The following is an 18,081-nucleotide window of genomic DNA, read 5'->3' as shown; positions in this document are numbered from 1 at the left end:
CATCAGCTAAAGCCTTATCTTCAGACCTGAGAGAATATGACAATCAAAGTAAACTGCATTCATGAGACACAGGGTCAGAAGTTAAAACTATTCAACCCCTCTAGGCCCAGGAACTAGTGTGAAATCTCACACTGAGTGTGTGAGATTATATGGCTGATTTTGGTAGAGAAAATTAGTTCAAAGTTTCTCTGTAAATTAAAAATTAATATCAATGGCAAACTATGCAAGATGAGCATCTGAGCCTCTGTGTCAGATTAACAAGGTTTTCTTGGAGCATTAACCCACTCTTTAAAAAAAAATAAAAGGTTATTAAAAGGTTTATAGAAATTATATCTTATGATCAAGATGATTAAAATGTAATGGATTAGCCTGGTGGGGTGGCACACACCTGTAGTTCCGGCTATTCAGGACTAAGCTACGCAGGAGGCTAAGGCAGGAGGATCACTTGAGCCCAAGAAGTGGAGGTTGCAGTGAGCTGAGATCATGCCACTGCATTCCAGCCTGGACAACAGAGAAAGACCTTGTCTCACCAAAAAAAACAAAGACAAAAAAACACCAAAAAATAAAATTTAATAGATTTGTTTATGAAATTTGAGAGACAGATTTAATCGCCTCATGCTGTCTTTATTAGGGCTTATTGTTTGGGAAAGTAAAATTTCCTTTCTCAAAGAATAAAAGTTTTTGCCTTTTTCTTTTGAAATCTGTGAGTTATCACTTTGGCTAAATAAATGACTTATTTTACAAGACTTGTGACTCTATTTTGTGATACCAAGAGTTTTAAACTTTTAATATCTGACAGACTTTCCAAAATCAAATGATAAATTCAATCCTTTTGGCTTCATTAATGTTTTGATATTAGGTCCCCTGAAGTCCAAAAGAGACACATTCAGCTTATTTGGTATAATAAAATCATACAGGAGGCATTGTCAAATATAAAATGGTGTTTAAACTTCTTTGGATAATATTTATTTATTTATTGACTTATTTATGAGATACAGTCTCACTCACTCTGTCACCCAGGCTTGAGTGCAGCGGCATGATCTCAACTCACTGCAACCTCTGCCTCCTGGGTTCCAGCAATTCTCCTGCCTCAGCCTCCTGAGTAGCTAGGACTACAGGTGTCCGCCACCATGCCTGGCTAATTTTTGTATTTGTAGCAGAGAGGGGTTTCACCATGTTGGCCAGGCTGGTCTCAAACTCCTGACCTCAAGTGATCTACCTGCCTTGGCCTCCCAAAGTGTTGGGATCACAGGCGTGAGCCACTGCAACTGGCTTGATTATATTTATATAAATGTGTCATTAGCAAGTGTTCCAAAATTGTATGAGATTCCTGAGGTTCTGATATGTCTTAGTATGTATTATCAGTAATAATTATAATTGCTATGTAAAACTGTTGTATGCCACAGAAGTAACCAAACTTCCTTGTCATTTGTATCTTTACCCATGGCTATTCTAAGATTTTTGTCATCCGTGATTGTTTTACTTCATCCTTTTATAGGGTGGTTTATAATCAGCTATAGAACTCTGAGGAGTACTCTTAAATATAGGTTTCTAATGTCTTTAGAAAATATGCCATTGGAATAAAGAGAAAGAAAACTCCCAGAACTCTCATGGAGAGCTGATGTATTCAGGATTGCTGATCCAATATCGAGCAGAACAGGAATTAATTGCATGGACTGAACTAACAAAAGATTGAAATCCTCTTTTACGGCTTTTTGTCTAAAACACTTGCTGATTCTTTCTGTTTTGTTTTCTAGAGTCAAGAAAGTTTTCTCTTCTTTAAGCTGTTTACAGCTTTTAACAATTGAGTAAATTATACTCTAATAAGAAAAATTTAAAACAATTCCATTGCAATTGCTTCAGAATTTGGAAACTATTTGGTGAATATCCTTAGTTTATGACAATATAGTTCTTTGCATAAATTCAATAAGAATCTATTTTCTTTTAAAAGGACATAATTGGAGACACTGGTGATTTTATCAAGACTTTGATTGTAATGACATTTTCAGATGGCCTTGAGAAAATGAGGCTGACCTATAAAACCAATAAAAGCCCCTTGGAAAACCTGGGATCATACATTGTTATTTGCAGAATCCTGACTTGTGGTAAGTAAAGAATGTCACTTTCTGACAGGCCCAGGAAACTCAAGTTTTCTTGGGACCTTGAAAAAAGAGGAATTCACCCAATTCACACAGGTATCTGCAGGCACAATAAATTCTTAGCTGGGCTCAAGGCTTTTAAAAAGCTCAAATCTTAGATTCCTTACGAAAAGCTTCCAGCAAAGCCAATTTTATAAAGAGAAAGAGAGAGCCTGCATGGCAAATGATTATTCTTGCTGAACTTTATGCAAATAATCAAGCCAAGTAAATAGAACTAAAACTTATTTGAAACATAAATTGGTCCTACTATGATTTTGTCTTTAATAAAATTTGAAAATTGGAGACAGAAAAATTACTTTTCAAAGTAAACTATAGTACACCTGTTATTAGATTCTAGTCTTGCCTAATGTTTCTGATTTTTATTATTTTCCACAATTTAGACTGAATTCTAAAATTTTTCCTGACTACAAGTCTCCAAACTAATGTTTTCAATTTTTTGCCTTCTTTTTTCCTTTTTTGTCCACTTTTCCTGACTTGAAATCACTAAGAATTAAGCTGTGCTCTTCTTAAAGCCATGCAAACTGAAGCTAGACAACTTAAACTTTGCAAGAGAATAACAGCAACCTATTTATATACATAAACCACTTTTATACCTGCCTACTGATGTATGGACTTCAGAGTAATATGGCCTATATCAGTTTTCCAAGACTGTTTTCACTTTTTGTTTGTTTGTTGTTTTCTTTCTCTCTCTTCCTCTCCCATTTTTTTTTTCTTTGTGGGATGCGAGACCTTACAACCTGCTAAAAATGAGCTTTCCTAACAATGTGGGACCTGTCTTTCTAGGAATAAACTGTCCTAGGCACGAGAGATCAGACAAAACCAGAGACTCATTTTCTTCTAAAATGCTTTCTCTGAAAGATTTTAAAAAGAAAAGGGCAGCGAAATGTGAAAGGAAAATAAAAACAACTCCAGTTCACAATGTTAAAAAAAACAAAAAAAACAAAATTAAGCTGAAAGCTGAGTCATGCAAGAAGCTGACTTTCCTTTTTGTTCCTAAGCAGATAGCAAGAGATAAAAGGTTAAACATCTCCACAGGTAGCTTCTCTAGGTTCACCTTATGTAAAGTATGCTGGTTTACTGAGTATGAGACAAATACACAATTGACTATTTCTCTATCTGCTCCTTTTCTCTGGCAACATGTGGATTATCATACCCTCCCTTTCTCTCCTCCAGCCCACTTTTCCCCTTTAAATACTGAAACTCTCAAAATCATCTTTGAAGAAAGGCACAGACCACAGACTGTTTCTGCGATTCCATGTTCATTTGTTCCAGGTATGTCCTTAATCTTGGAAAAATAAACTCCTAAATTGATTGAGGACCTGTCTCAGATACTTTTGGGTTTACACCACATTATCCCTGTCCTTATCTTTTTTTTTTTTTTTTTTTTTTGAAGACAGAGTCTTGCACTGTCGCCTGGGCTGGAGTGCAGCAGCGTGATCTCGGCTCACTGCCACTTCCACCTCCCAGGTTCAAGCGATTCTCTTGCCTCAGCCTCCAGAGTAGCTGAGATTTTACAGACACCTGCCACCATGCCCGGCTAATTTTTTGTATTTTTAGTAGAGATAGGGTTTCACCATGTTGGCCAGGCTGGTCTCAAACTCCTGACCTCGTGATTCACCCGCCTCGACCTCCCAAAGTGCTGGTATTACAGGTGTGAGCCGGCCTCCTTGTCCTTAAGTGAGCACTGGAAAATGTGTTCTCCTTAAGAGTCTGAGCAGCGTTCTCAGACAACTCTGTCCACAGAAGGCTGAAGTCCCACTCCCACTTGGAGTCTATTTACAGTTTCCTTTAGTCTTGACTAATAGCTATTTTGGCATGTCTCTCAAAAATTTAGCCAGCTTCTTCCATATTTGATTCCAGCTAGCTCCACATACCGTGATTGTGTGTGTCTCCACTGCACTAAGTCACAACTTTCTCTTTTACTTCTTTCTTGTAGGTACCTTGAATCTATCCAACTCTGTCATGGGAAGACCTGTGCCATTGTTCAACTGAAAAGATTCATGGGGTACTACTTTAAGCTATTCGGAGGTTTTAGTCATGGGTGTGACTGTCACACCTGTAATTTGATCCTTGCCAAGAGGTTGAGTTCTAATCAACCTTTGTTGTTCATCTCAGTTTTGTTTTTAATGAATAATAATGAGAATCACTTGCATCTTCTAAACGTACATGTCTCCAAGTTTATAGCTCCCTATAATCACTTTCATTCCTAACTGCAAGCTGGATAATTATTTTCTAATCTCATCATTTCCTGTAATATTGAGACAGGAGAATAGGGTCTGGAGGCAGGGAGATTAATTAAATCTTTTTTTAATTATCTAAGGCCGATTCACACTGACTTCCTAAAACTAAATCAAAAGGAAAACCCCAACTTCCCATGCCCAAGTAACAAATGGACTCAAGGCAGCCTTTGCAACCCCCATCTTTTCTGGGTGGCAGATAAAAAATTGTAAGTACCTGTGACTGGTCCCCTCCTGCAGCCAATCAGGCTGGTCACAGGCCAAGTCTTCCTTTGCATATGAGTATAACTTTGTAACTTCACTTCAGCCTCTGACTCGTCACTTTCTGCAACCAATTAGTGGTTTGCATAGGGTGTAACTGTAACTTTGCTTCAGTCTCTGATTAGTCCCCTCCTGCAACCAATCAGACTGACTGCGGGCCACTACTTCATTTACATAGGGTGTACACCAAGTAACCAATGGGAAACCTCTAGAGGGTATTTAAACCCCGGAAAATTCTGTAACCAGGTCCTTGAGCCACTTTCTCCAGCATGTTCCCACGCTACAGAGTGTGCTTTCATTTTCAATAAATCTCTGCTTTTGTTGCTTCATTCTTTCCTTGCTTTGTGCATTTTGTCCAATTCTTTGTTCACAATGCCAAGAACCTGGACACCCTCCACCAGTAACAGTATTTTATATAGTCAATAGTTACTGATACATGCCACTAGCTTTCCATTTTCTGGCCTTTTCCTCTAGAACTACTAGAGCTTCCCCATATTATTACAGTTTTGCCAAAGGTTTCACTCCTGTGAGTATGAATCACCGTCTTTATGGCTTCTCCTATCACTTCCTTTGTTGTGTACTCCCCAGCCACTAAGCCAATGCCATTTATTTAAAGGTTTTGTTCTAGTAACATTCCCATTCTGATACTAATTTCTGTGTTAGTCAAGATTGGTTCAGTGTTCCTCTAGTAATAAACACCACAATTTCAATGGCTGAAAACAATAAAAGTTTAATTCATATTCATCCTATATATCCATTATGGGATGGTGAGGGAGCTCTGCTCATTGTAGTTACACAGGAACCCAGACTGACTGTGCAGCCACTATCTTGCATGTTGCTAGTTGCTGTAGTAGAAGGAAAGAGTTCTGAAGGGTCTTACAATGACAAGCCTGGAAGTGACTCATTTCACGTCTGCTCATAACTAATAGGCCAAAATTAGTTACATGATATTATTCAACTACAAGCCAGGAAGAGCAATTCTCTCTTGTGCCCAGAATGGCAGACAAAGGAATTATTTGTTTAACACCATGAATACTTACCAAAATAGGTAAACAAAAAAGATAATTAAAATACTTGTGACATGTGCTGTAAATGGGGGAAAAGCTGGGCTCTGTAAGTAATTGAAGGACCTATTTAAAGTGGGTGGTCTGGGAGGTCTCTCTGAAGGTTTGCATTGAAACCTCAAAAGTCAGAAGGAGTGAACAAGACTTAGATGAAGAACATTCCAGAGAAGAAACAAGAAGCATAAAGGCCTTAGGGTGGAATGAGCTTGGCTTAGCTTGAAACTGACAGAAGACAACATATTTCAAAATGAAAGAAACAATGGGGGTGGCAAGGGACTGTCATGAGATAGGAGATACTATCACCTACCGTCAGCAGTCAGTGCAAAGAAGGCCCTGAAGCCCATATCAAGTAGTTAGGATTTTAACCTACCTGCAATAGGAAGCCTTTGAAAGGTCTTAGGACAACAAGCGCATGTTTAAGTTTTAAAAGAGTAACTCCTAAAGTGGGGAATTATCTAGAAAAGGATGAGTGAAAATAGGACACCAACAGGGAGGCTATCATAGCACATAGCATCATAGCAGTGTAGACAGAGATGACAGTGGCAGGGATGAGGGATATGTGAGGGTGCAGGGAGTAGTAATAGTGAAGATGGCAAGAAACGAACAAATTTAAGACATATTTTGAAAGATTTACTGATAGACTGAATAAGAGAAAAGTTGAGAATGGGAAGAGCAATTATGACTCCCAAGTTTCTGGTTTTAGTGATAGGGTGGTTGGCAGCACCATTTACAGAGATATGTGGGGGACAACTAGGTTTAACATCTACAGGAGACCAGATCCTATTCTGGACATGTTAACTTTGAGAAATCCAAGTGAGTAAGAAGTTAAATATAAGAATAGATCACATAGGAAAAGTCTGGTTAAAGATTTTTTTTTTTTTTTTTAGATGATCTTGCTCTGTCACCCAGGCTGGAATGCAGTGGTGCCATCATAGCTTACTGTGGTCTCAAACTCCAGGGCTCAAGTAATCCTCCTGCCTCAGCTTCCCAAGTAGCTGGGAAGGCAGATGACTACCACTGTACCCAGCTAATTTTTTTAATCTTTGTGTTTTGTAGAGAGGGTGTCTCATTTTGTTGCCCTGGCTGGTCTCCAACTCCTGGCTTCAAGCGATCTTCCAGCCTTGTCCTCCCAAAGTGGTAGGATTACAGGCATGAGCCACTGCACCCGGCCAAAGATATAAATCAAGAGCTCAGCATGATGTAACTCAGAAATCACACAGGTGGGAGTGTGTTGGAGAAGAGATGGAGATTCTAGGACTTGCCTAACAAACTCCCCTTTGAGATTTGTTTCCAGAAATCATATCACTATTGTGTATGTGGACTTGTATTTCTAATTATCAGGGAGTAAAATTAACAAATGACAATCTAGGTAGATGTTAATATTTGGAGGGATTTCTTTTGATTTGAAACCCATTTGCTATCTATTCTAAATGATAGCAAAAAAAAAAATACATTTCCAAACACTATTGACATCCCCATTTTACACATGTGGAAAACTGAAGCAGAAGGGGGTTCAGTAACTTGCCCAAGATGACACAAAATTAGCAAGAAGTCGGACCTGTATCGCAAACTAAACAATTTGTCTCCAGAGTCTGTTCGGAACCCCTACACCGTATGGCAATGGTGGTAAAGTAGCTTAGTTAATGTGTTTAGTGCGTTACAAATAATAGATTATATATATGAGTTTTATATATAGTAATAATTATATATGTATATATATTATATGTATATTTCTAGCTCCAATAAGAGCTTTTATTGGATCTATGTTCCTTTTCCCCTTCCCGGGTCATTAGGGTTGTGAGGAACAATTCAAGTGGTAGCTGTGCACTATGGTATTACAACTAAACCCTAGGAAGAACAGAACTGACTTCACCAGAACAGTCTTGAAGTTTCAAACCATTAAAAACAAACAGTAAATTTAAAAAACGTAAATTGTACTAGACAGTTTGGTTTGCTCCACTTTATGGCATCAAACTGAATGCCTGGACGTCATTTGCTGGTCAGGAAGATGAGTTATTTTTTTTTTTTCCTGCCACACACTAAAGTTTTTTGCTCCAGGGAACATTATACATAGTGTTAACACACTCAATTTACATTGTAGTTTTAGTGTTGAAGATTTCCTGGAGGGCAGGAACAGCGTTATTCCATCGTTTTTAGCCCAGTAATACTGGATGACGGAGAGAGGGAGGGTGAAAGGGAGGGAGGGAAGAGGAAAAGGCAAGGAAGAAGGAATTCAAATTAAACAGTCTTACTATACATTTTTAGAAGCTGAGCAAGATGCCCTCCAAGATTATGTTTTTTAAAAAGTAAAGTTTTCCCCATTAATGGTAGTGCAGAAGCGTCCTAATCCCATCGAAAGTACTCTCACTCTTCCTCCATTCGCTGTCTTGACCTCCCCCTGGGCCTCCTTCATTCAGCCTCCCATTCCCGCCCACTTGTCTTCGGCTCCTACCCTCCACTCTAGCCTCCCCGCAGCCTGTACATTGCGCATGCGTACTAGTGGCGTTCGCGCCGCGGACCCAGAGAGGGCGTTCCGCGGAGGAGAAGAGGAAGAGGAAGTTGGGGGAGGGTCCTAGCGGGGAGTGAACCGGAAGTGTAAACGTTCCTGCCTCTCCTCGGCCAGGCGGAACCTGCTCTGCTGGGCCCGGTGGCCGCAAAAGAACTTTCTTTCTCCCGCCCGAACGGTCGCCGCGGCCAACTGCCTCGCCTGCCTGGCAGCCTAACCCGCCTTCTCTTCTTCTCCTCTCCGGCTTCGCGCGGCCCTGCCTCCCTCTCGCCCGGCGGCATCCGCTTGCTGCTGCCACCGCCTCCTCATCTTCTGCCCGGCCAACCGGCCTGCCCCGCTGCAGTGATGTGCGACAAGGAGTTCATGTGGGCCCTGAAAAACGGAGACTTGGATGAGGTGAAAGATTATGTGGCCAAGGTAAGCGGGGATGAGAAGAGTAGGCGAGAACACGGAGGTAGGCTGGAGATGAGGCTGAGGAAGCTGATGGGAGCTGGACTGCGGGGATGGGGGTGGGCGGGAGGAGAGACTTCCTGGGTGGAGGCGGCACCAAGGAGAGAGGGGCGTCTAGGGAGGAGCTAAACTGAAAGAAGGGTCCAGGTAACTTGGTAGCGTTCTGTGTCAGGTAACTGCTGCGTTAATACAGTCAGGCTCTACCTGACTTCCTGGCCTCTTGGGGGAGGGGAGGAGTGGTGTCTGGCTCATCCAGAGTTTCTTCTGCGCACTGATCATTTGAGTTTGGCCCTCTTCTACACCAAAGTTACTTAAACCTTTCTTTGAATGAGGTAATTCTCCATCTTGGACTTACCCATTACTAAATGAAGTAACCTAAGTAATTAGGATCAGAGGAACATTTTTTTTAACGCTGGGCCTGGTGTGAAGTTAAAGAATTTATTGACCGTGAAAAGAGTACCGAAAATAGAAATAGTTAAAATTCTGAAACTGAGTATCACTTCGCTGTGGTGTCTTAACTTTGGGTGTGGCCTTTCTCCTTTCCCCCACCACAACAAATACATATTTGCTTCAAGTGGTAAGGTTGTCAACTGGCATCTGGGAATGTTTAAGATATCTGAATAGTTTTTAAACAAGCATGTTAACTTCAGTTATTCCATTCTTCTCCCTGATTTCACCTGAAATGCTTACATGTGTAGTAAATAGCAATGCAGTTTAGTGGCAGTGTATTTGGGGGGTAAAATCATGATGAAGAAAGACAAACTCAAACCTCAGCCCCAAATATAAAACTGAATCCACATTGTGGCAGAGTGAGAAACTTAAAATTCCAAGCTAGCCTGCCTTTCCATCCTGAAACTCTGCCTTTGTAATTATGAGAGAACTTAACATGTGATTTTAATTTAGTGATAATCTAAAACGAATCTTCCAAAACAAGTAAAATTTTATGACAACCACGGATGGCATCTTGCTCACCTTCTAAAAGTGTGAGAACCCAGTCTAGATTTTAACTCTTCAAAGAATAGGACCTGACCTGGGTTTTTGCTTCAGAGGCTGTGTTAGGAAGCAAGTAAGCAGAAGCAGTTTCTTAAAACTTACAGGATTGTGCAAGGCAAACTGCTGCAGGTTTTTACTTTATTTAATGCCATTACAATTTAGACTTTTTGGATGCTGCTTACCTGCTTAGTTTTTTGCAGTGGAGTTTTAGGACAGGCTGTCTTCTAGTCACTGTCTTCTCAGCTGGTAGCCGACTGAAACTTGACTTATTGGCTATTTCAATATAAAGCTAAAAGGAAGAAATTATTTGGTACACTTACCAGTGGTGGGACACTGCAATACTCTGGAAGTGAGTGGGCTTTTGTTTTCCTGTCATGGTGGAACCTAGGTTGTTTGATATACTTGAAATACAAAAAGTTGAGTAAGTACTAACTGAACTTACAGCTACCAAAATAACACAATTTATTTAGTTTTTTCCGGACACGTTATTTTATGTCATCCTTGTGAATACTGGGAAGTAATTCCTATTATTGGTCCCATTTTACAGATTACTGAGGTGCAGGATACTTAAGAAAGGTTATGGAGATGGTAAATTGTGAAGCAAGAACTAAACTGCTGAGTCCAAAACTGAAATTCTTTAACTGCTCTATGCACTATCTCTCAGTCTAAGATCTAATTGTGAAAGTGTATCATACCAAGATTTCTAGCAGGACATTCCCAGAGTCCACATTCAGGCAGGTAAATTGTGCCCAAAGAATTTTCAACTACACAAAAATATTTATATGAAAATATGTGCCAATAAAGATGGATTAATTTATTTCCAATTAGTTTTATAATTAGGTTAGGTTATCATGTTCAATTTGATTATTTTCCCTATATTACTGCCATAGCCTGTTCTTCATTAATGTAAAAAATTTGCATAAGAGGGAGGGTAGACATTCGGAAAAAGCAAAAGGAAGTATTGAAAGTTGGACTATCCAAAAAGATATGACTGTAACTGTAATGTAATCTGATGTACAGAGCATTGAGCTTTATCCTTTCTTAGTTTTGAAGATTTCATAAAGTATCTTTCACTTTGTTAATGAGAAATAATAACAAGCACTGAAGTTTGTACTGACTCAGCTCCCTTATGGTGCCCATTTATACTTTCAGGTCCTTATTACAGTTTCTTCTGCCCCACAGCTGTCTTCCCTGCTTATTTATTGACTCACCTTTTTCATCTACCAATTTGTGAACACTCACTTTTTGAGTTTCTGTAATGTGCATCTATCTGAGTAGGTGTGTACAAAGGAAATACTAAAGAAACACTTAGACCTATCTAGTCTTCATTCTCAGGGGTGAGAGTCTATTTTAAAAACTCTCCTCAACATTCCTGTGAAGATCTCTCATATTGTTAACCTAAGAATCTACCTGTAAGAGTAAGATAAGCATTTTAGTATTCCCCTCCTCCTTCTCTTTTTTTTTGGAAACAGGGTTTTTTTGTTTTTGTTTTTCGGAGACAGGGTCTTTGCTTTGTCGCCCAGGCTAGAGTGCAGTCTCATGATCATAGCTCACTGTAACTTCAGACTCCTGGGCTCAAGTGGTCCTCCTGCCTCAGCCTCCTGAGCAGCTGGGACCATAGGTGTACACCACGACACCCAGCAAATTTTATTTTTTGTAGAGACTGGATCTCACTTTGTTGTACAAGCTGGTCTCAAACTCCTAGCCTCAAGCGATCTTCTGGCCTCGGCCTCCCAAAGCACTGGGATTACAGGTGTGAACCACTGGGTCCAGCCCGTTTTTCCTTTATAAATTAGTATTTTTAAAAATCAGTCATTACACTTTTCTACCTGCCTCTGACTTCTCTATTAAAGTTTGAAGTGTGAATATCCCTAAATCATTGGTTTTAGGTGAGTTCTTGAACTTAGAAAAGTCAGTTCGCAGTCCCCAAACCACTGAAAATTGTATTTTGAAATGGAAAAGACAGTATTGAGAGAAAAATTTAGAGTATTGAGAGAAAAATTTAGATTATTTAGAGAAAAATTTAGCTTATTACATTAAATGTTTCATGTATAACTTTAAGACAATATCTGAAGCAATTTTAAAGTCTTTCAACACTACATTTGGCTTCTTGACTGACTTAAGGACCACATTTAGTTAATTCATTCATTTTTGCTAGGCATCTTTCAGGTCTTAAACTCTTTAGTAGTCCTGGGATGATAGTAAAGAAGTTGGACACAGTTTTCAGGAAACGTAAGCATCTATATTTAGCAGACCATCGTGAAAAAAAATTCATACTTTTATAGTAGTATGCAAATTATAAATAACATCTTATTTTCCTAAAATTCAGTTGTCCAGCTGGAAAACAAGTGAAAGCCAGAAAATAAGGTATTCATGAGCAGCTATAAGGGATATTCATAGCCCCATTTTTGATATGGATGTTTCTTTTGGGTGACATTATTTTTGACTTTGTCTTACATTTCTGCCTTTATGTTCTCTTGTTGGAGTTAATTCTAGCCTCACCTGAATTTCAGACTGCATAAGCTCTGTTCAGACAAATTCCAAATTGAGCCATTTTCCTCTCAAAAACTGTTTTTATTCCTATTGTGTCTCCATTTTGACTAATGGCATCATGACCCAATCATTTTTCCAAACTGGAAACTGGGAAATTTTCCTAGATTTCTGAGTGTTACCAAGACTACCTTCTTAGTCTCCCTCATCCATTCCTCACTCTCCTTTCTTCTTCTCACTACTTTAGATCAGTTGCTGCTTCTTTCCAGCCTGGACTATATTTTCTTTCTTGACTAGCCTGGACTATATTTTCTTTCTTGACTATAAGAAAATAGTCAAGAAAGAAAATATAGTCCAGGCTGGAAAGAAACAGCAAAAATTGACCCCTTCCTGGTCAGTTTACACAGTTTAGGTAGAGGGATCTCTCTATAACATGAATGTAAGCATGTAATCTTTTTCAGCCAGTCTCCTTCACTGCCCTTAAAATATTAATACTTTTGTGATTTCTCATTGCTTATTTTAAAAGGGCCAACTCCTCATTGGTATGGTGTACTAGGCCACTGTTATCTGGGCTTGCTTTTCTACACTTGCCTCTCTGTAAGCACTCTGCTCCAGATCCTACCATCCTGTTTCTTCCTTGTAGATCTTTACATGTGTTCTTTCATCCTCCCCGACCAAGTCTGCTCACCTCAATCCCTAACCCCCAACCTGTTAAACTCCTGTTTACCCTCCTAGGGTAAGTATCACCTCTAACAGAAAAACATTTTGACTTCACATAGAGTGCTGCTTCTTTTACTGTTTTGCTCATCAGATTGCTGTGATTTTGTTTACATGTGTCTTCATTAGGCTCTGAACTCCTGGAGGGTAGATAATATATTCTTTTTCATCTTTCTGCCTCCAACATAGCACCAAGGAATTTTACACATTAAAATCATGTTTCTGGTAAGAAATTCATTTTATTCTTAACTTAGAAATAATTTCAACATACTTCATTAATTACAGAATAATAATTACCATTGACTGGATGACTTACATTGTCAGGTACTGGAAAGCACTCTGCAAGATGTTTTACCTAAGTTTTTATTTGCTTCTTACCACAGTGTTTCAGTATAGGTAATAATCTCATTTTAAGGATGAAGAACCTGAGGCTTAGAGAACTGAAGTAACTTGACAAGGTCACAAACTAAGTAGCGTAACTGGAATTTAAACCCAGAACTGTCTGAATCTACATGCTCTGTGTGTGTGTGTGTGTGTGTGTGTGTTTGTGTGTGTGTGTGTATTTATAACCATATCAGTTTGCTTTAAAAATTTTTTTTTTTAGCTAACAACACTTTAGAATTAAGAAAACAAGAAAGAGGCTTGTAAGAAGCAGGTACAACTAATTAGCTCTGACTGTGAATGAAGACAAAAATGGCAACCATATTTTAAAAATTGTAAATATAACAATTCAGAAATAATTAGTATGGAGACAAACATCTCTGTAAACTTAAACTCTCATCAGAGACTGTCATTGCTCAAGACGTGCCATAAGAGTGACTGATAGCCTGTAGAATGTTTTGTTGTATTTATAGTCACATATAATCTAACCTTAAAATTTATGTTCCTAATTGTGATCCTACACAGTCCAGAAAAAGTTAAATTTTGTTTGTTTGCCTTAGGAAGAAACAAAAATAACTAAATTATTGAGATTTCTATTCATAATTATTTAAATAAAACAAGTAACACTTTGAAAAAAGTATGTTTATAAAATTTTATGTATTTGAGGATTGTGATGCAGTATACAGGTATTATTTCATTTACTTATCAACAGTAAGCCATGAGCATTATTAATAATGTTAACCCCATTTTAGAGATTTTAGAGGCAGAGATTAAATAACTTGCTCAAGATCATAAAGTTCTTAAGTGGTGAAGCTGAGATTTGAACTCACTTCCTTGGGTTCTGAAGGAGTTTCAAAGCCCCATGCTGTTAACTACTTCAGCATACCCTTGACCTTCATTTCTCAATAAGGCCAGAAACTAGGGGGGTACTATATTATTGAGTAAATAGTAAAAATAATCATAGCAGGATGATAATTATCCATTGAGACGACTAAAAGGTGAGCTTTCTGGTGGATTTTGAGGATCCAACATGCTTACAGGTGAGTGCTTGTGAGTTGCATTGATAAATAGCCCCTTTTAATCTTCAGCAGGTCTGATATATGTACTCTCTTGTTTACATGTACTTCTATTTCACTTGCTGTGAAATAGAAGCCTGGTCTCTAACTTCCCTTTCTCTGTGGTTTCCTTTCCCTCCAGCCTCCATTCTAACTACATCTGCCGTTGACACTCTAATAGGTTTGAAAAGCAACAGTTGTGCACCATGTGAAAGGATAGAATCTCTTGAACCTGAGAAAGATATCAACTCTAATCTTTAGAAATTCCAAGACTTATTGAGATCACTTTTCACTTTCCTAATAAAATAGCCAATTTAAAAGAGGCCCTGATTCAATCCACTTTGCATTTGTTGGTTTTAGGCAGCTTCCTTTTTTTTTCTTCTTTAAATTATTAGTTTCTTTCTTATAAAAATGTATCACTATGTGTTGCCCTTTCTACAGAATGGCTGGTGACCCATTCAGAAAGCATATGTCAGCTTGTATAAGATACAGGTGCCCTCAGTAGACAAAGAAACATTAGTATAGATTCTTTTCTAATTATTAATGCTTTTAGTCATTTTTAAAAATATATAAAATAGAGGAAGATCTTTTTTTACATTGGAACATAAATGTTCATTCAGATGTACATAGGCTATATAAAGTGTTTTGGTTTGAAATTCTAAACATTTTCCTTTTATTAGTGCAGATAATTAAAAATTTAATGAATTAAAGCTGATTGAAATTATAACAATATTATGTGCTTGTTATTTAAAAAAGCAAAGCTGTATTGAATAAAGTAAAATATCCCGTTGACTATTTTTCCTACCTATGTGGTTCCTCTCTTTAAAATATAAAATTGATTAGGTGTTTTTAAAACAAAAGAATAAAGAAGACAAAAATTGGCCAAAATTTTACTATTTAGGTAACTCCTAACTTTTAAAAAGTAAAATTAAATTAATTCAGATGTGGATTTTAAAATGTCACAGTTAGGACTGAAAGGTAAAGATCTCCCCTCCCCAATGCCTGTGAACAAATCAGCCATTCTCAACAGGTCCATGTAATTAATTTCAGAAAAACATTGAAAATTTACTTACTTATCTGTTTTTCCCGCTTAAAAAGTTTTGTAAACACTTATGCACTTTGCTTTCCACATTGAAATGTATTTATTCTTCCCTTTTTAAATGGTGAATAGTATTCCATTTTCTGGATGTTTATTTAACTATTCCTGTATGATAAACATTTTGTTTCCAGTGCATCTTTGCAATTAAACAGGATTGTAGTGATCACCTTTGTACATATACCTTGACAACTTTTGAGACTATATCTGCATTACTCTCTTCATGAGTTTCGTCAGCTTAGGCACACATTGGCAGACACGAGACCGATGGTTCCCTCACACCATCGACAGCACTGGGCATCATCAGACTTTTTAGATTTTGCCATTTGGATAGGTGAAAAATGATTGTTTATGTCTTTTGTTTATTTTTCTTTTAGTTGGTCTGTTTTTTATTGGTTTGTATAAACTCTGTAAATTAGGGAAATCAGTTTTTTATCATGTTTTGCAAATATTGTTCCCAGTTAGTCTCTTGACTTCATTTATTTTCTTGTTCTACAATGGTCTTTTACTTTTTGTGGGGTTAAATGTGTCACTTTTTTTCTCTTTTGTGACTTGGATTTTGTATCCTGTTTACAAAGACCTATTCTCCTCTGTAAAATTACAAATAAATTTACTCTTCTGGAACTTCATTTTTTCTTCCATTTTGGATATTTGACCTTTCCATTATTTATTTTGAAGTAAGGCATGAAATAAGTATATAGTTTTTTTTTTGACAGTTCTCATACCATTTATTATTATAGTTCCTCTTTACTAATAATTTGAACCATCATCTTTATCATAAACAGATTTCTTGCTCTTTTTCTATCGATACCAAACTGATTTAATGATGTGTAGTTTCAAAATTTCAAAATATGTTTTAGTATCTCCCTCTCACATTCTCTTTAGGATTTTTGCAGGTGATTCCTGAAAATTTTTTTTCCCATAATCTCAAGAAAAATATTAGGATGATTTGAACCTACCTAAAACTTAACGTGTATCTTTTAATAAGCATTAAGCTTTTTTTTTTTTTTTTTTTCTGGAATGCTGGGATCGTGTGATCTGTGGAACATAATATTTTAACTTTTAATTCTTTATGAATCATCTTAGGATAGGAGGATGTCACGCACTGTGAGAATGTGCCATATCAAAGATTCAAAACAGAGTAAGTGTGTTTAGATAATCAAATCACAGCAAAATTGGTAATTAAAGTTATTTCATGGTATTACATCACAGGCCACCTTGTAATAAGAAAAATGGCTGAAAGTAATTTTTTTTGCAGCTATATCTTTACTAAATAATTCTGATAAGCTTAGAAGCTTGATTTTTTTTTTCAGTCCACAGAAAATTACCAGTGTAAAGAGGAGCTGTGATTACTGAAAGAAAAGAAACCAAAATTTAAGAAGCTGACCCAAGAAAGTGAAGGGCAAAGAGCCATATTTACCTTGAAGTTTCAGAGGCCCCAGGCAATAATGAATATGTATAAGCGTAACCTTGAGCTTCTCGAAAAGTTTAAACTTGGTTACTTTTCCCTTATTTACAAAGTCAGAGACATGTATAACATATTTTAGGAAGATTTCAATTTGACATATAAAAAATAATGAGCATTTTGATACTAGGCCTAAAGTAAGTATCTGAAAAATACTGAAAAATGGAGATATTTAAAAAAAAAATTGTAAGCCAGGCATGATGACTCATGTCTGTAATCCCAGCATTTTGGGAGGCCAAGGCAGGAGGATCTATCACTTGAGCCCAGGAGTTCAAGACCAGCCTGGGCAACATAGCAAGACTTCCATCTCAACCACAAAAAAATTGTAGATAGTAAACTCTTTAAACATAGTACAATAGACGCTCATTATGGCACTATCCTTTAGGGATTTGGAATTGCATTATTGGTGAAACCATAGCATAGAGGCTAAATGTGTTGGCTTTGGAATTAGATCTTCCAGGTCTGACCTTCTTACTAACTGGACACTTTGGGTGAATTAAGAACTCAGAACTTAAGTTTCTTCAATTGGTGAAAATGGGAATGATTGTAATACCTACATAATAAGTGTAAACTGTTTACCATTGTGCCTGGCATATGGTGAGTGCTAGTAAATATTAGCTGTTGTTACTAATCAGCATCCTCATAAATTTGTTTAGAAACAAGATTACTTACAGAGCAACTAGTCCAGCTCCTTTATTTTATAGATAAGGAAAAATTAGGTGTGAAAGCCCTTGACCAGTATCATACTGCTAATTGAGATTGAAATTTAAATTCAGTTTTCCTGAACTTGGATGAGGGTGGGTGGGTTGGTTGGTTGGTTGGTTGGTTGGTTGGTTTTCCACTACACCATTGTGTTTGCTAATGAAGTCATCTTATGCTAGCTGTTACCTCTAATACATTATTCTTTTTTGTCCCACAACATCTGCTTGGCAAATTTCTTCTTCTTCCTGAAGTTTTATATTCATGTCTGTTTTGTTCTGTATAGCATTCCCTGACTGCTTGTGCAGTTTATTGTTTCTTGGTGACATCTAATATAGAACTTTTTTGTTGTGTTTATGTTCTGTTGTGGTTTCTTGAATTTGAGAGCTTATGGGCTTCTGGCTTGACTAACAAGTTATTAGACTTGAATTTGAAAAACAGCAGCTTAAGAAACTTAAATCTTGTTCTGTGGGGTATGTCTTTAATTTTTGAACTGCTAAAATGAGTT

General features: G+C 37.5%; 1 protein-coding gene across 1 annotated transcript in view; it reads left to right on the top strand.

The window, feature by feature from the left end:
• Positions 1–8,251: 8,251 nt before the first annotated feature.
• MTPN (myotrophin) overlaps positions 8,252–18,081 on the top strand; it is a 50,712-nt gene continuing 40,882 nt past the window's right edge. The window contains exon 1 of the mRNA XM_054495367.2: positions 8,252–8,644. Coding sequence (XP_054351342.1) covers positions 8,573–8,644 — 72 coding nt within the window. The 5' untranslated portion in view covers positions 8,252–8,572. The remainder of the gene's footprint in view (positions 8,645–18,081) is intronic.

The sequence above is a fragment of the Pongo pygmaeus genome, chromosome 6 (assembly GCF_028885625.2).
Source record: "Pongo pygmaeus isolate AG05252 chromosome 6, NHGRI_mPonPyg2-v2.0_pri, whole genome shotgun sequence".
In the NCBI taxonomy this organism is placed as follows: domain Eukaryota; kingdom Metazoa; phylum Chordata; class Mammalia; order Primates; family Hominidae; genus Pongo; species Pongo pygmaeus.
Note: the sequence above shows the minus strand (reverse complement) of the source record. Positions and strands in the feature narration are given on the sequence as shown.